The following is a 16,623-nucleotide window of genomic DNA, read 5'->3' as shown; positions in this document are numbered from 1 at the left end:
TACATACTTGTGGCTCTATTAACATACACACACAACTCCAGAGGTGCCTCCATTTCCTTAAACTTCAATTTGTTTAATAGAGGTGTTCTGACTATTTGAACAGCATCAGACAATCTACAGCAGCACTTTCTGAAGGCTTTATAACACATGCTACAACAATTAAATTTACATTCAAACACTCAGTGACTTTTAAGTTACATGCTGTGATTCTCTTAGCAAATATCCAAATAAATTTTAACCATAAGAAAAATATCACTTTTTATGTTTTTCATAATTCTGAGACTGGACTACACAGTTGAAAACAAGGCAGCAACAACGCGGCAACAATAAAACTGTATTTAACTCCTTGCCCTGTTAAATCACACTTCAAATATTCCCAAAAAGGTCAATTACACACATTTTTTCCCTTCAGAAAATTAAGACTCTGTAAAGGTTTTCATCCCAAAGTGCTTTACAAATCACCTTAAGAGAATCTGTGTTTAAACACAACCAGATCAAAGACATCTTTTGCAAAACAACACTGCCTTCCTTCCCTTGGCCAGACCCTCAGTGTCTGTAAAATGTCACATGGCAACCAAAGCCAACAGACCTAAGAGAATTTACACCTGTTGCAGATGCAGCCTTTTCACATAACTTCACTGACATTGCATAAAATATAAGTCCAGGATGGCTTTTAATAGCTAGCAAGTAAACACAGAGTCATTCTCTCAGTAATATTATAAACTCACCCACTGGCATTCAGAAAATGATGCCCATAATTTATTATATATATATATATACACACACACTAAGTTAGCAGTATAAAGTATACATTGTGATTACTGGGCAAAACATTCCCAGGAGCAGATTTATAAATCCTCCTTAACTATTTCCATGCAAGTTTGCCCTCCTTGCTCTTGAGATTCTGTTTTGGTTGTTTTTTTACCTAAACCCATTTCCCCAATGCACATTAAGTAAGTACATTTCGATACATAAACAATCACTTCACACTGATTTATCAGAAGAGGTCAAACTACTTTCACACATTTCTCCTATGACACCAAAATGTTTCCTCAAGAAGCCAGGTGGAGAATCCCAGTTTCCAAATTAACCTTGTAATTGTGAGTCAAATTTTTCAGAAATTAAAACACAACTAAAATCCATTTTATTTTATCATAGCAGTTTTTAGAGGAGTGTATCAAAAGTTTGCTCATTAGGAAAGACACATTTATCAACAGAATACTAGAAGCTTAAAAAAGGATGTCTTTATTTTTATTTAACAAATGACCAAAAATTATGTTACAATATTTCACATTCCTTTTAGGCTGTTTTTAAATGCACTGCTGGTAATGCCAATATGCTTTTATATTTTAAAAGTTCTTTAACCTTTTTTTATAGACACCTTTTCTTAAGAATAGTATTTCATAGATATATAATAAGCCTTAAAAAAATACCTGAGAGGTCTTGCCTGGGGATTGCCTGCTTCTACATATGGATGTAAATAATCCTTTATGTAGAGATCAGCAGCACTATTAGAATGGGTGCAAATGAGAATCCTGCTGGAATAAATGGATGCAAATAAAAAAGCAATGAAGAAACAGAAAACAATTCAAAGCAGTAGAATACAAAAAAAAGGAAACAGTGGCCATCTTCCTGCACATTCCTCTTCATGGACCTACTGCACTTCCCATGATTCATCTCAAACCCTTCAGTTATAAGTTATCAAACAGGTTTTCAATAATCATTTTGTAATTACTAATCTAGACTCGATTTTAAAGCCCAGCTTTTGTTATCTACCATGGTGCAAAACTTCCCATGCTGAGCAAATCACAGCCATTCTACATAACTTCCACTTTAATTAGTTTTGTTCTAAATGGAAATACAGGCCAAGATTATAAAGTTACTTTATCATCCCAAACAATGAAGGATGGCTTGGGTTTGTTGGTTTCTAAGCTGGGTGGAAATTCTGTATTTCTACCTCTGACTTGAATTTTAGCCAAAAAATCACATACTCTGCCCTCAGCTCAAAGCCTTCATTTATCAATTATCAAACAGGTTTTCAATAATCATTTCGTAATCTAGACTTGATTTTAAAGCCCAGCTATTGTTATCTACCATGCTGCAAAAGTTCCCATGCTGAGCAAATCACAGCCATTCTACATAACTTCCACTCAATTAGCTTTGTTCTAAATAGCAAATACAGGCTATTATAAAAGATTATAAAATTACTTTATCATCCCAAACAATGAGGGATGGCCTGGGCTGGTTGTATTCTAAGCTGGGTGGAAATTCTGTATTTCCACCTTTGACTTGAATTTTAGCCAAAAAATCACATCCTCTGCCCCCAGCTCAAAGCCTTCATTTATCAATTATCAAACAGGTTTTCAATAATCATTTTGTAATTATTAATCTAGACTTGATTTTAAAGCTTTTGTTATCCACCACGCTGCAAAACTTCCCGTGCTGAGCTAATCACAGCCATTCTACATAACTTCCATTTTGATTAGTTTTGTTCTAAATAGCAAATACAGGCCAAGATTATAAAATTACTTTATCATCCCAAACAATGAAGGATGGCTTGGGTTTGTTGGTTTCTAAGCTGGGAGGAAATTCTGTATTTCTACCTCTGACTTGAATTTTAGCCAAAAAATCCCGTCCTGTGTGCTCAGTGCCCCCTCTCACCTGGTGTCCTGCTGCTGGAGGATGTGCTTGACTGCCTGAGCCAGAGTGAAGGTTTTTCCTGTCCCATAGGGACCGATGATAAGAACAGGAGGCAGCTGGATGGAGAGGGGGGTGGTGATGGCCAGAACAGCCTCCTTCTGCTTCGCGTTCAGCCGGGGGTCCAACTGCTCATCCCATTGCCTGCGCAAAGAGCCCACCGAGGTTACAACAGCTCCCACCTTCCACTGGCAGGCAGAATAAACCAGGGATGATTTCAAAACCTCTAGAGCCTTTACAGAGCTGCTGTGTGGATTGTGGTGCTGAGGCACGTGAAACAAATCCACAAATCTAGCAAAACAATCGCATGCTGTAATCATAAAAATTTGCTGTTTGCAATAAATCAGTTGTGGCGTGGGGTTTCAACCTATCCTCAATTCACATCATCCCAACCTAACAGCAGTTAACCTGCAGAGCACACATTCTAGAAGAAGGACACACTGCACCATTCTCTGATAACAAAACAGGTAAACATACAATGATTTTTCTACTATTATCATGCAAATAAAAATTCCATTATTCCATATTTCCATTATGCTTTTTCCCTGCAGCATTTACACTGTTAAATTTAAAACTAACCAGTTACACAACCCCAGGGCTTGGCAAAAGGTATCTAAAATCAAATTTTAAAACTACTGGCTACCAATTAATGACAGACTTCTCTTTACTTTTTTTTTTAAGATCACCAGGGCACATACCTCTAATGGGAAAGCAGTCTATAAAAAGGATTTTTGTTGTAAGCAGCCAGTGATGCCAGCACTGGGAGGAAGATGCTTTCAGAAAATTCCAATGAGCATAAGAAGTTAAAGATTTCTAGACAGAGTTTTTAATATTCTCACAGACAGATTTAAAAGCAGACATGCATAGTAAAAAACACCTGTCACTGCTGCACATATGGCCATACTTTAGTAATGTGATCTGCTTTGGTACAAGCACCACGCTTCTTACAGACTGGGAAAGTTTCTGCTCAGAAGTAGTTAGGAACAGAGAGCAAGATCAAGAGGGAATTGACTGAATTTTAACTTTAAAGATGTCTATGAACAACAAGCTGGCAAGAGACTAAGAAACAGGAAAGGAACAGGGACATAAAGCAGACATAGAAGAAAAACAGGAAAGACAGTCTGGAGTTAGCTTGATTCTTAAAGAAGGACAAATTAAGCCACCAGATGGAACTGATTTCAACTGAACTATAATCATTACATATTTTATTTATGTATACAAAAAATATAAAACATTATACCAACATGCAACTGCTATGTAAGTAGAAGATAAAAGTTCTATCCTACTTGACTTGCCTCCTTTTTGAAATCACTGCTTACTTCCAAACTATTCTTAAGCACTATTTCCTTGTAAGATTCACTCAGAAGCTAATTAAGTCAGTGAACAGATTGTCACTGACCTCCATTAGCTCTGTAGTGTAACTCTAAACAGAACCTATTCCCTTCTTCCTCTCAGTGCTGTCAAAGCCCTGATGCACACAGTGATCATCCCACCCAGAACATTGATCCCACCCTTGTACTGGACCTGTTCTTGCAGCTCCAGAGACAAACTACAATTTTTCCAGTGTTTTCTGTCATACAGTACTCACTGTCTCAGCCTTCTGACAGATTGTTTTCCTTTCAATGCCTGGGCTATCTCCTCACTTCTCCTGCATCACAATCACACTCCTAATTCTCACCTTCAGGACCCCACAGGACTCCTCCCAGGCTGTGCAGAATATCAGTTCCACATTCCTCTCATTTCCCTGCTCTCCCAGCACAGGAAGCTCATTCCTCTTTACCAAGAGCAAGAATACTGACCATATTCCCTGAGCCTCACATTTCTCCTCTCTAAGCTTCCTCTTCCAGACAAACTATTCTCACTGCATCAGCCTTAAGTTTCTTTAGAAGTATTTATATAACACAGGGGTTTGTCATTTCATAAAGGAAACTGTGAGATGTGTACAGAAAGAATCTCTGGGTAGCTTCTTGAGGAGTCATTGCCACACCTTCCATAACCACTCCCTGTGGGTATGTCCAGATCTGGGCTCCCTGCAGCTCAACAAGAACTGATGGATCAGCCCCTGGAACCAGGACTCTGCACACTGGGGACACTCCTGGAACTGACACTGCCATTCCTATAATGCTTTCAGAGGAGGATGGCAGCACAGAAATCACCAGCAGCAGGTTTGTTCTCTGCACCCACAGTACAACTGTGATGCCTCCAAACCCAGGGAAAATCCCTCAGTGTGTTCTGGCCCTGGAGGATCACTCCTCTTGTTTTATTCAGTTTCCCTCCCTCCTCAGAACCCCTCAGCACTAATGAGGAGCACGGCTTGTTTCTGTTCAGGACAGATTTCAGCCATCTGCTCTGAGAAATTCAGAGCTGCATCCCCACCCAACCTGTGATTTCAAAGTGTCTGTGTACCTGTTGGGACTCCAGGGTATGGTGGGAGTCATGCTGACATCTGGGAACAAAATGCTGTTGTCCTTAATCCTGTCCAAGGCATAATGCATTTCACACAGGGGCAACCGGTTCAACTGGAACTGAAGCTCAACCTGCACAACAAACCAAGAAACAGAGAGGTGAACAAAAAGGATTCATTCACAAAATGCCCATTAGACTTTGCTGTACATGACACATTTTTATCTTCCTGCACACCACTGGCTCTCAGAGGAAAACAGCAAACAGCATTTAATCCAAAGATCTGTGATAAAATTAACTTGGGGGTTTTTGTTGTTGTTTAGAATCAAAGATAAATACAGCATTTTCTCTAATTTAATTCTGTTGTTTGACTTTTAAGATTAGATTCCACTGTACTGTCAGAAAAAATTAAAGGGAAAGCATTCTTGGAATTTTTTTTTAAAATACAATAAATAGTCCTGAAAAATATTATTGTCTTAAAACATTGTTTTTACAAATGTAAGCTTTCATCTCTTATTGTAAGAACAACCTCAAGAAAATGTCAAGCCAGAAATTTTACATATCAACAGATGACATAAATCAGCAAAGATAAACTCCAAACATTATTTTTAGTCAAACACTCTGGAATAGCATAACTTGTCATTTTTGTTCAATTATTAGGACTCTCCAAAAGTTAATTTCTAACAATTAGCTGCTTACCAATACATTCTTGGTTTTGTTCTCTCAATTACAGGTGTTTCAATGCTAGTAAATAAAAGATATTGCTAACATAAATTCTGGTGCAGAGCCAGAAACATCACACAGAGCACTTAACATTCCTGATTCAATTCAGAATGGAACAATGGATACTGAAAGTAGGTGACACATACACACACTGAAAGGGTAAAGAGAAAAGCACATTCTAAATTTGAGCAAGGGATAAAAGCAGCTCCTGGGGAAATTATTCATAAAAACAGTTCACTCAGATTATCATTTACACAGATTTAAATCTGCAGTAATTAATCTCTCCAGAAACAAATGAATCTGATCACAGTATTATGCCACAGAACTCCACGTTCACAACAGAAGCCTTTAGACAAAATTTGACACAGATCTGCACTTAATAAAAACCTGCATAAAACCACCAAAAGCTGCTGAAGAACTCCAAGAGACTAATACACATTTTTAGGTTTATTTCCAAAGCACTAGTGTCCCTATATAGTTATGCAATTACTGTGCTACAAATCTAATAAGCATTTTTGATAAATAGGAGTAAATAATTCTCTTTCTGAGATTTACAATGAGTGTGAACACGTTACCAACAGCAGCCACATCACTGCAACCTGTCTGGAACAGCACCCCTCATTTACCTGGAAATATCAATTATTTAACAATTTCTGTGGCATCTGCAGAGAGAGATTCCAGGACCACCTGACAGAAGCTGGTTATGCCCAGGCAAACAGGAGATGAGAAGAACAGAGCCAGAGCAAAGATGAACTGAACCTGGTCCATCAGCAGCATCCCAGCTGAAGGTGCAGCCCCTGGGTCACCCCAGAGAAAAGCCATGGAGGTGACAGCCATTGCCAATGCACCCCCATGCCCACAGCAACAACCTGGCCTCAGATCTATTGATTTTCTCCTCTAGCACTCACTGATCTGATGTTGGCCCATTCTTACTCAATCACACTTAAATCTCATGGTAATTAGTGCTACCAACCAGAAAGTTCAACAAACACAAAGCAATACTAGAATATAGTTTTACAATTATCTTTTTTGACAACTTATATAAAAACCTTAAGAAGTCCTTGACAGTTAAAAAGGAAGGACAGAAGGAAGGAAAAGTGATCACTTCTCTTTCAAAGCCATATAAACTCCTCTCAGGAACCTTCTCCTACAGAGGAGAATTCCGCACACAGAGGAATCATTTATCCTTCTAGATTTAACTACTTCTTGTACCTGCACTCCTTTATCTGCCCACAAAGCCCCTTTCCCACCACAGGGATCACTCTGCTGTACCAGTAATGTTTACTACTTGCAGATCATCTTCTTCAAAAGGCTTTGTAAATTAGCATTTTCTTTTTTGTACTCTTATTTCAGCATTACAGCATTCATATCATTATGTAGCATGTAAAATCAACACTAGCTTTGCTGTAAATAAACAATGTTTGCTTGTATCCCTGCAGAGTGCAGCCATTAACTTTCCATCTCTGGCAGATATAGAGACATTAAATATTCATCTTGACTGCCACATTTTACAGCAAGATGTACAACCATAAGTCTGAAGACAAGGGCAGCAACAAATCTGACAGCGCTAAGCACGGAGCTCACAGAGGTGTTTGGAGCTGCTAAGAAAACTTTTTTTTTAATGAAAATTCAAGAATTCTTTTTCCACTCTGTGCAATTTGTGCCACCCAGCCCCATTCTGCACACAGGGCTGGCACTTCTCAGCAGGGACAGCAGAGCTCATCCTGCCCATGGGCACCTGGAGCTGCCCCCCAGCTCTGTCCTGCCCATCCCTCCCCAGCACTGATTTGTCCCCAAGCACAACCTGCAGGTGTGTGGCAAGGACTGCCACTCAAATGGCAATGCTCCCAAACTCATGGTTTGATCCATCCAAGGAAAATATCCTTGCCCAGGCAGCCCCAAGGCTGACAGAAAGCCACACAACCTAACAAGGGTAATTTAAATGCAGAAAAGCTGTGATGCTCATCTGGGAGACACTTTAACAGCCCCTTCTGGGAGTCCAAGCAAGGTGCCTGGCATTAAATACCTCCCCTTATCTACCTGCATTCACCACTTTCTTAACAGCTTGGGATTTGTTTTGCTTTTAATGCTGCTGGGATGGAATCAAATAGTTTTATTTGCTGTTGCAGAGTAGTGAATGAGGCCATCTGGGAAGGAGAGGCATGTAACCTGCTTTAATACACATTCCACAATCAGAAATCAGTGGGAAAGGAAGTTACTCCACTGCCAGGTTCACAGAGCAGGACAGACAACAGAGGAACCACTCCAAAAATAAAAGAGTGGCAGCAGCCACGGTGCTTTAAAGTTCACTCCACCCCACCTTTATGAAGGGTTTACCTGATAAAAGCAGAATTGTGTATTTATTACAGTTAAGCCAGAACAGCAGGTAAACAAGGCACCACCAAGTTTCTGAGACTAGTTAAAAGGAAAATAAAAAGGAAAGAAACTACCCAACTTATCCAAAATCCACAGAAATCAAAGCACTTTTATCAGTGTTTAAGAATCACACAGGGAATACCAGCTCTACTGAAGAGAGCAGCAGAACCTCCAGCACCTTTAACAAAAACTCTGCACATCCAAATTACAACCTCCTCAGTTCTAAACTGAGGATTCCTTTCCAAAATTTCAGTTAATAATACACATAAAAAATTCCTCATAATTTAAATTCATTTAAAGATAGGTAATGCTTAAAGAATCTGACCACCAGTTCAGTGATACACATATAAAATACTAAATGATTTTACAAACAACTTTAGGACCCAATTTCTAATGCAGAATAGATCTGCTGCCTTGGGCCAAGATTATTAAGACACTAAAGGAAAAATTAGCCAGCTCCTGAAGCCCCAGCTCATTTTGCATTCCAGTCAAGTTTCAAATACAATCAATTAGTAAGTTTAATTATTGTTTTAAGAAAACAAACACAAAACCAAGAGCTCAGAATGACATAAATCTTCCCAGACCAATTATCCATGTTAAATTAAGACATTAAGATTCTTGCATATGCTTCCCCAAAACAAAACAAACAGAATGAGATAAACCTTGGGTGAAAACGCATTCATTCCAGGCAATTCCAGTGACCTTAATCTGAGGTTATTTCTGTTTGGTAATCAGATCAGTCAAGGAGGCAAAACAAACAGAAGGCAAAGAGTTGTGACAGCACAACCACCTCCAGGCAGACCTACCTGCATTTCACAATCTGCCCGAAGATTCAGCTCCTCACAGCATTCCCTGGAGACCCTCAAGAAGATATAATCCTTTGTTTTCTCCTCAATAGCTGCTTCATAAACCTTCTCTTTGGTTCCTTGGGTCTGTGCTGACTTTTCTTTAGTGACAGGCAATAAATAAACAGCATTGACTTTGGTCATCACCAGCCGTCCAGCCAAAGTGTCTTCAGAGAGGGTCTCAGTGAGCTTAAAGCGGCCAAAAAGTTGTCCATTCTGGGCATATTTTGCACCTCCAGAAACACCAGTGAGCATGAAGCTTGCTACAATCTGCAATTGCACTTTTATGTTGAACCTAAGTGAGAAAGCATCGAGTCAGTGCACAAAAACGCTCTCAGATTCTGAAATTTCAGGCGTTCAGAGTGAGGATTCACCTCATTAATTAATTTTTAAGTATGGACAAGTACAGTCAAACTGGCTCTTTCTAAGTATGCAGCTATCAAATATCCACACTTTTTCTCTTGTAGCTTATAAAGAACATATTTAAAAGAATCAGCATCTATCAAGTTTAAAAAAAGAACCCTCACAAGAGAGAAACAAATACTAGATACCAATAAAAGCTTAGAGTGAATGAATTACGTGTTCCAAAGCAGTAAAATTTCTATTTAAACAGTCTGTAATCTTATGGTAGGTATGCAGGGGGAGACAAGCAGGCAAAGGACAGAGCAAGATTCCTCTTTATCCCATGTGCCTCTTCCAGGCTGCACAGCAAAGAGGGCAATCTCCATCCTAAAAAGTAAATGGTATTATACCTATAATTCAGAGGGATTGATCAAAATGCCTTCAAACAAATCAGATTGTAGGCATTAAAATGATATCATTTTATTTGAAATGAGGGAATGGCAACACAGGCTCAGCCCTATAAACCATCTATCCCCAGAATTCCTATCAGCAGCAGCTTCCACCTGTAATCAGAGATGTAACAAATTCATCCCTTGCAGTTATCATTTTCCAGAAGTCACATGCACAACACATTAAAGTGACTTATTAGCACGCTTTATTGACCTCTCACCAATAAAAAGTAATCTCTTCCTAGTGTGTTGGGGTTTTTAAAACAGATTGCTTCAACCTGGTTTTAAAAAGAACAAAGGTGAAAAAAGTCTGATACCAGAGTAACAATATTCTGTTATTTTCTCACCAGCAACTTTTTCCTAAATTTGCAACAAATTACAGGAAAAAAGTAAAACCCATTCAAATTAATTAAAACCTCTTGGAAAAATACATTATTTTCTTATAATACTTTTCATACTTATACTAGTTTGATTTGATCAGTTCTTCTTATAATTTCTATGTTAACCTAACAAACTGGTAATTGCTCATTTAAGCCCTGCAGTATCAATAATCATAAGCCTCTAACAATAAAATCCAACATTTTAGCTTGGTAATTAAACATCTACCAAGCCAATCAGATGTACTTTTCAGATCTGCCAAGCCACAAATCTTGCACAAAAACTGCAAGTTTGCCCCCATGTGGCAACAGCTCTTTCTTTACAGAACATGGGCATTGTCAGATCTGAATTTCCCAGTCCTCCACTCTCCAAAAACAACGGAAATTTTCTTACCTAAGAGGGATCTGTTTGGTTATCACTGACCACAGAGGTTACTGCACAAGCTAGAGTGAAAAATTCACCCAATCCTTCCCATTTCCACAAATTCCAATAAAAAGCCCAGAACAAAAAGACAAATTCTCTTCTATTGAAGTGCTGCACTATTCCAAAGCAGCTATCAGCAAGTCAGCCACATCTGAAACACAACTCCCAGCTCCTTGTTAAAACACTATAGAAAACATTTAACTGAGTAACAAGGGCTGGGAATTCTTACTGAGATACAATCATTTGCTATTGTGAATTTATTTTGTTGAAACTTCCCTAAAGTTGATCCCTTTGCTGCTGAATATGTATCAGCTGAAATTCAGATTCACAAAAACGTGCTGCAAAACATTTTTATTGCATTTCTGCGACAAGGCACAGGTTAGTGTTTTCATAAAAGACTGAACTGCATCTGCTGTGCTTAAGGGAATCTCAAGTTTAGATTATCAAGCAATTTCCATTGAGCAAGCTGACACCTTCTGGCAAACTACAAAACTACAAAATCCTCTTAGGATTTGATTTTTAAAAATCAGAAAATCTTCTTTCATCCATTTCTCACCCTTGTTCTGCAGGGTTAGACAAAATAAGCTTTTCAGTCAGGTTTATAAAAAAAATCAAAAACTTTATTTCCTCCTAAGCACTGCAAATGCCAGCCTACCTGCAGTGTTCATGAAACACAAGAAAACCTTTTGTTCATATTTAAAACCACTGAATAATTATGAAGAATGACTTCATAAATCATTAATCATCAGTACCAGTGCAAACAATAAATTCCTCAAAGGCAAACAAACCCATCCTGGCCACAGCCCCAGGTGCCACTCTGCAAAAGCACATTCAGCACATTTGCTGTGACACCTGCAGGGCTCAGGGTGTGCAGTGGGACACCTGCCTGGGGAGGGATCACTGCAACACGCAGCAATGACAAAAGCCAATTTATTTTCCATCAGAGCCGGTACTTGACGTGTTCACAGCCTTGAGGAGAAATCTGCTCTGTAATTCTGGGAGCAGGGAAGGAGCTGTCTGTCACCTCGCACCCTTCAATGTTCATACAAGAAAATGTTCTAGTCACTCTGAGAAGGATATGTTGCTTTTCTTTCAATATGCAAGAGAGAAAGGAAGAGTTTTAAAACCATGAACAGATATTTAGACTCTCCAAAACTCAACTACTAGAGTTTTTAAGACTGGAACATTGCTTTGGTTTTCCTCAAAAAGTGTGTTTGCACTTGGAAATTCAACAGCAGTGACTCTCTTATTATTTATTCTATTTTGTGATACTCAGGTGGAATAACTTGCATAAATGTCTCCTAAAATATTAAAATAAACACAATTTTAAAGCAAAGTTCTCTGAGACTGTCCAGAACTCCCTTATAACTGAATTCAAGATACGTTTGAGCCACCGCAACTTTCACCCAACACTGTCCAGTTCCACCCAGGTGATTCCACACCAAGTCTGAACCAGCACCGTCCTAGAAAGTGAGAAACCATCAACATTCCTCAAAGCCAAGGATCCACTCCACTCTGACACTGGTGTTACTCCAGTGCAGTCAGAAGACCAGGCTGCCAATCCTCCTCCTTTTACAATGTACATTCACAAACCCCTGCAAGTGCAACAGCTCATCAACACTGTCACTGCGGCACCACTTCAGAGGTGTTACAACCCACTTGCATCTGGATTTCTGAGCCATTTCCAGGCTTTCAACCCTGACACCTCACTAGAGAATACCAAGTGTGTGATCTTAGCCACAGAGGAGTGGAAATGTCTGCTGGTCTCAGCCTCCTTGCAATAAAGTGGGTCAGCTACAAGATCAAAAGAATGTTTGTCATCAACACTATCAAAACAGAAGATTTCAAGAACATATTAACTTACTTTTAACTTAATCAAGCAATAAATTACTGCTGCACCAAATAGTCAAAAGGGAAAGCATTGCATGCAGGATACATTCATTTTTCTTTCATTTCTCCAGGTTTGCTGCACTTTGGTTTCCTATGAGGCATGAGAGTGTAACTCCCAAGGTGAAAATTCTATCAGTAAAAATACTGCTCATGTTTTAATGGTTTTAATGGTATTAATAATATTTACTTTAAATCCACTTTTATTTCAAAAGGCCTAAGAGCCAACCTGTTTATAAATGTGTATGATGGAGAATATTTCTGTAAGCTGGAAACAGTGTTCAAGCATGATTGCTCCATGTGTTAGACTCCAGCTCAAGAGCAGAGTGCAGCAGTGATAAAAGATAGGAAACAGCTCAAATACTGCCCTTCAGCTGAGATTTAAAAAAGAAATGTAACCATTTTTCTGCCTTAAAAGCAATGGAAATACAGCTATTCACAGTATTTTCTTTCTGTGTTCTAGGGGGTGGGTTCAGCTGAACCTCTGTAGCGCCAGGAAAGGTTCTTCATCTTAAAAACAACTTCCTGATTTGGAACTTCAAGTAATTGATAAAACTAAATTTGCTACCCAGTTAGGCTACAATGATGTTGTATCTTTTAGACTTTCCACTCTGAGTAGTGACAAAACTCTAAAACTCTTTAGTACCCCATGAATACAGGAAAGATTTTTGACCAAAAATATTAAATTACACAAAAAAAAAAAGCCCACATGAAGGTCTGTAAGCGTGAACTTCACATCTTTTACCTAAATCCACATTTTTCAAGCATCTACACGAGTTGAGTAATTTGTACCTAACACCTAAAGACACAACAAACCAAACAATGTATATTACATGCCTTTTATTAGGAACTTTTATTCAGAAACTGGGTATCAACCTATTTAGGAGATAAATAAAGTCAGCTGCCACATCATCACAAGATCAGTCTGATCCACCCACAATTCAACTCTTTTTACAAAGATTTTATATATTCCTTTGCTATAACCTACTTTCCCACAGAACAAAAATATAACTATTATTAATCTATTTTTGTATAGACAGACAAAATTAATTAACAAAACCACATCCAACAGCTGTTTAGTGCCTGCAACTGTAAGCACAGACTGATACAAACTCTTTGTTTTCAATGAATTAGCAGGAATTTACATTTAAGTGCTGGTGACCTTTTCCAAATACTACTATTCCCAGACTCATTCAGGTTCAGTTAAAAGAAACAGGAAACCTCAGTATCTTAATGAAAAAAGCTGTAACCCTGATTTTAATAGGAATATTTTCATAAAGGAATCACTTACTTGCTAACTTCCTTATACTGTGCAATCTCCTCAATGTACAGGAGGTCGTGGAGCCGGGACTGATAGTTGCTCTTGGTCAATGATTTGTCCAGGACAGATTGTGTGAACAGCTGGTCAGCAGACAGAGGGATTTGGTATCTGGTGAGAAGGCTCTTCTCCAGTTCAGTAGTTTCATTAGGCTCAAACTCCACAATGGTCTTGGAGGTGGAATCCCAGCGCTTGGCTGTGGTCAGGAGCTGTTGCCGTGCGTGCATCAGGTACTCAAGGTCTGCATGGACAGAGCAGGGAAGGGGACCTTTGTTTTTACAAAAAACTGCCTTGGTTTTATTTCCAAAAATAAACCAACCAAACAAAACCCACCAGTAAAACCAATCCCCTCAGAGATACCTAAAACAGGCAGAGTCTGCTCTGCCCACAATACCTTTAAGAAGTTCCCTGCTGGTGTTTACTATTCTACTTTTCAGGTGTGCACACAGAACAAGCAGGCTCTCCAAGAGTATCACAAAATAAAACATTCTATAGATAGCAATTAGAATTAATAAATACAAAAAAGCACTTTTACTTGGACAGCTTTGAAGGACCTGGCACTGCAATACACTTCAAAACCCAACTGCAACATCCCCTCATTTCAAAATCATTAAATAGTGTGGAACCCCACAATGTATATTACAAAATTTAGAAGGTCATAAAAACAATGATAAAGTTGATAAATAAAAAAAAAAACAATGATAAAGTTGATAAATCAGCTGGTAAGGAATCATTGCATTTGCAACATCATGAAAGGCTTTAAAAAAGTTCTACAGCCCCCTAATCTGTGTGGTGCAGTTACGTAAAGTAGCTAAAGATACTTTACTAAGAAAATTTGGGAAATGTAACCCAACATGATATAAAATTAGAAAATTCAAAGGAAATTAATTTTTCATCTTTTTCCTTTCAAAGGAAACTGATTTTTCAGCTACTATTAATTTCAGGGACCACATAACTTAGATAAGAAACAGAAGACCAAGCACTTGTCTACAGCTCCCTAGAATATATCCATTAAAACCACAAAACCACTATGACAACAGTGAATCAGTTAACAGAATTGCAGTTAAATTGCAGGGCTGAAAATATTTGGCATTTATAGTCAAGCTATGCTCTCTTAATGTATAATCTCTGAGTAAGATTTAACATAGGTATCCAGGATATCACACCAACGCTGAAAATGTGCAAAAAAGACATTTTCAAATTCAAATTAAATGCTTAACATCATCTTGACTGTCTTTAGTCTAAATAAGAAAAAACCCCAACATTTTAGCAAAAGAAATCTCGTTCAGCTTGACTTTGACTACAGGAACATGGCTTATCTTACTGATCTCATGTGTTCACCAAGAAGACACATTTAAATATATCCCTCAAGCCTGAACCATAGCAGTAGCTACAGTTGTACAGCAAAGAAAAAGTCCAAGTTTGTGTGGTTTGTGTGTCTGAAATAACATCACCATAAGTGAAGCTTTCCCTGCTACAAATCACACCTCAGATCCCCAAAGCTCAGTGATTATGCTGGGACTGACTCCTTGCTGGCTGGAACAGCCACGAAATTCCCAGCACTGGAGAGGCTTTCCCTGGCAGCCTGACACAAACAGCTCCTGGCACACCCTGCACACACAGGGACACTCTCTCAAAGAGCAGTTAGTACATATCAGTGCACAGAAAACTTCCTACAGCTCCCTTCTTCTGCTGTAAATAAAGATTTCTACATGCAGAATGGACGCTCTTCTATTAAAATATTTTAATGTTGACCTTTCGTTGCTGCCTAAACATCTCAACAAGGCCCTGAATTACAAGCAAACACAGAGACCTCAGGCATCTTTTGTTAGAAAAGCATTTCCACAAGATCTCAATTCATATATTCATATATATAATATTTCTTTTACCTTTTATATATTCATATATATAAAAAGTAAAAGAAATTATGGAATTGGACACAGATTCAATGTAGTGATCCCTTTCCCTTGCCTGTTACACACCTTTTACACACACAGCAAAAAGCCCAAGGTTCTGTAGTTACAATTATCTGTAAAGCTCTTAAGACTCTTTCCATTTGAAATAAGTATTAGTGGTTGTGAAAAACACCAATCAGTTGTTTTTAAAATTTTAAAAGTTTAATAGTAATAAAATGGTTATGAAAATAGTAATACAATTAGAGTAATAATAATTTGGACAATTTGAATTAGGACAATATGAGACAATAAAGACAAAAGAGTTATGGACGTCCAGGTACCTTTTTCTGGGCAGCACGAGCCCAAAAAAGGACACACATTACCAAATATTAACCCTGAAAAACAACAGCCTGTTGCATATTCATATACCTCATACATGATGCATAAATTCCATTCAAACACAGGATTCTGTCTGGTCTGTGTCAACTTCTTCCTCTTAATCCTAACAGCGCCTCCAAGGCGGGAAGAAGTTCATTTCTTCTGATAAGAGGGCAATAAATTCTTTTCCTCTGAAAGATTCAGGTGTCCTGTGGCTGCTATCTGGTGCAAGTGCCTCACCCCTTTCTTAAAAAAATACCTCACATACATAGTTCTTATTTTAACTACAAAAGTTAAAAGTTAACTAGACTACATTTACTATATTATTAAAATGTTAATACAGCACTACTAATCAATATATCAAAATCCATATAGTGAATATCTGCCTAGAGCCATATAATATGCACTTTTCACAGTGGGGACCTGCCTGAAGACTTCAGTGTCCCTGTGCACACAGAGAGAAAACAAGTGAAGGAAACAGCAGCACCTGATGCCAGGGGTTGCTACCT

At 38.4% G+C, this 16,623-nt stretch overlaps 1 protein-coding gene across 1 annotated transcript in view; it reads right to left on the bottom strand.

Moving 5' to 3' along the window:
* The window catches only part of HELZ (helicase with zinc finger), a 71,680-nt gene that overhangs the window by 38,700 nt on the left and 16,357 nt on the right, over positions 1-16,623 (bottom strand). Inside the window, exons 10-14 of the mRNA XM_058817283.1 lie at positions 13,815-14,082; positions 9,006-9,339; positions 5,104-5,234; positions 2,662-2,841; positions 1,434-1,535 (exon numbers count right to left, since the gene is read on the bottom strand). Of these exons, the coding sequence (XP_058673266.1) occupies positions 1,434-1,535; positions 2,662-2,841; positions 5,104-5,234; positions 9,006-9,339; positions 13,815-14,082 (1,015 nt within the window). The remainder of the gene's footprint in view (positions 1-1,433; positions 1,536-2,661; positions 2,842-5,103; positions 5,235-9,005; positions 9,340-13,814; positions 14,083-16,623) is intronic.

This window comes from Ammospiza caudacuta, chromosome 19, assembly GCF_027887145.1.
Source record: "Ammospiza caudacuta isolate bAmmCau1 chromosome 19, bAmmCau1.pri, whole genome shotgun sequence".
NCBI classification, from domain to species: domain Eukaryota; kingdom Metazoa; phylum Chordata; class Aves; order Passeriformes; family Passerellidae; genus Ammospiza; species Ammospiza caudacuta.
This window is presented reverse-complemented; position numbering and strand designations above follow the sequence as displayed.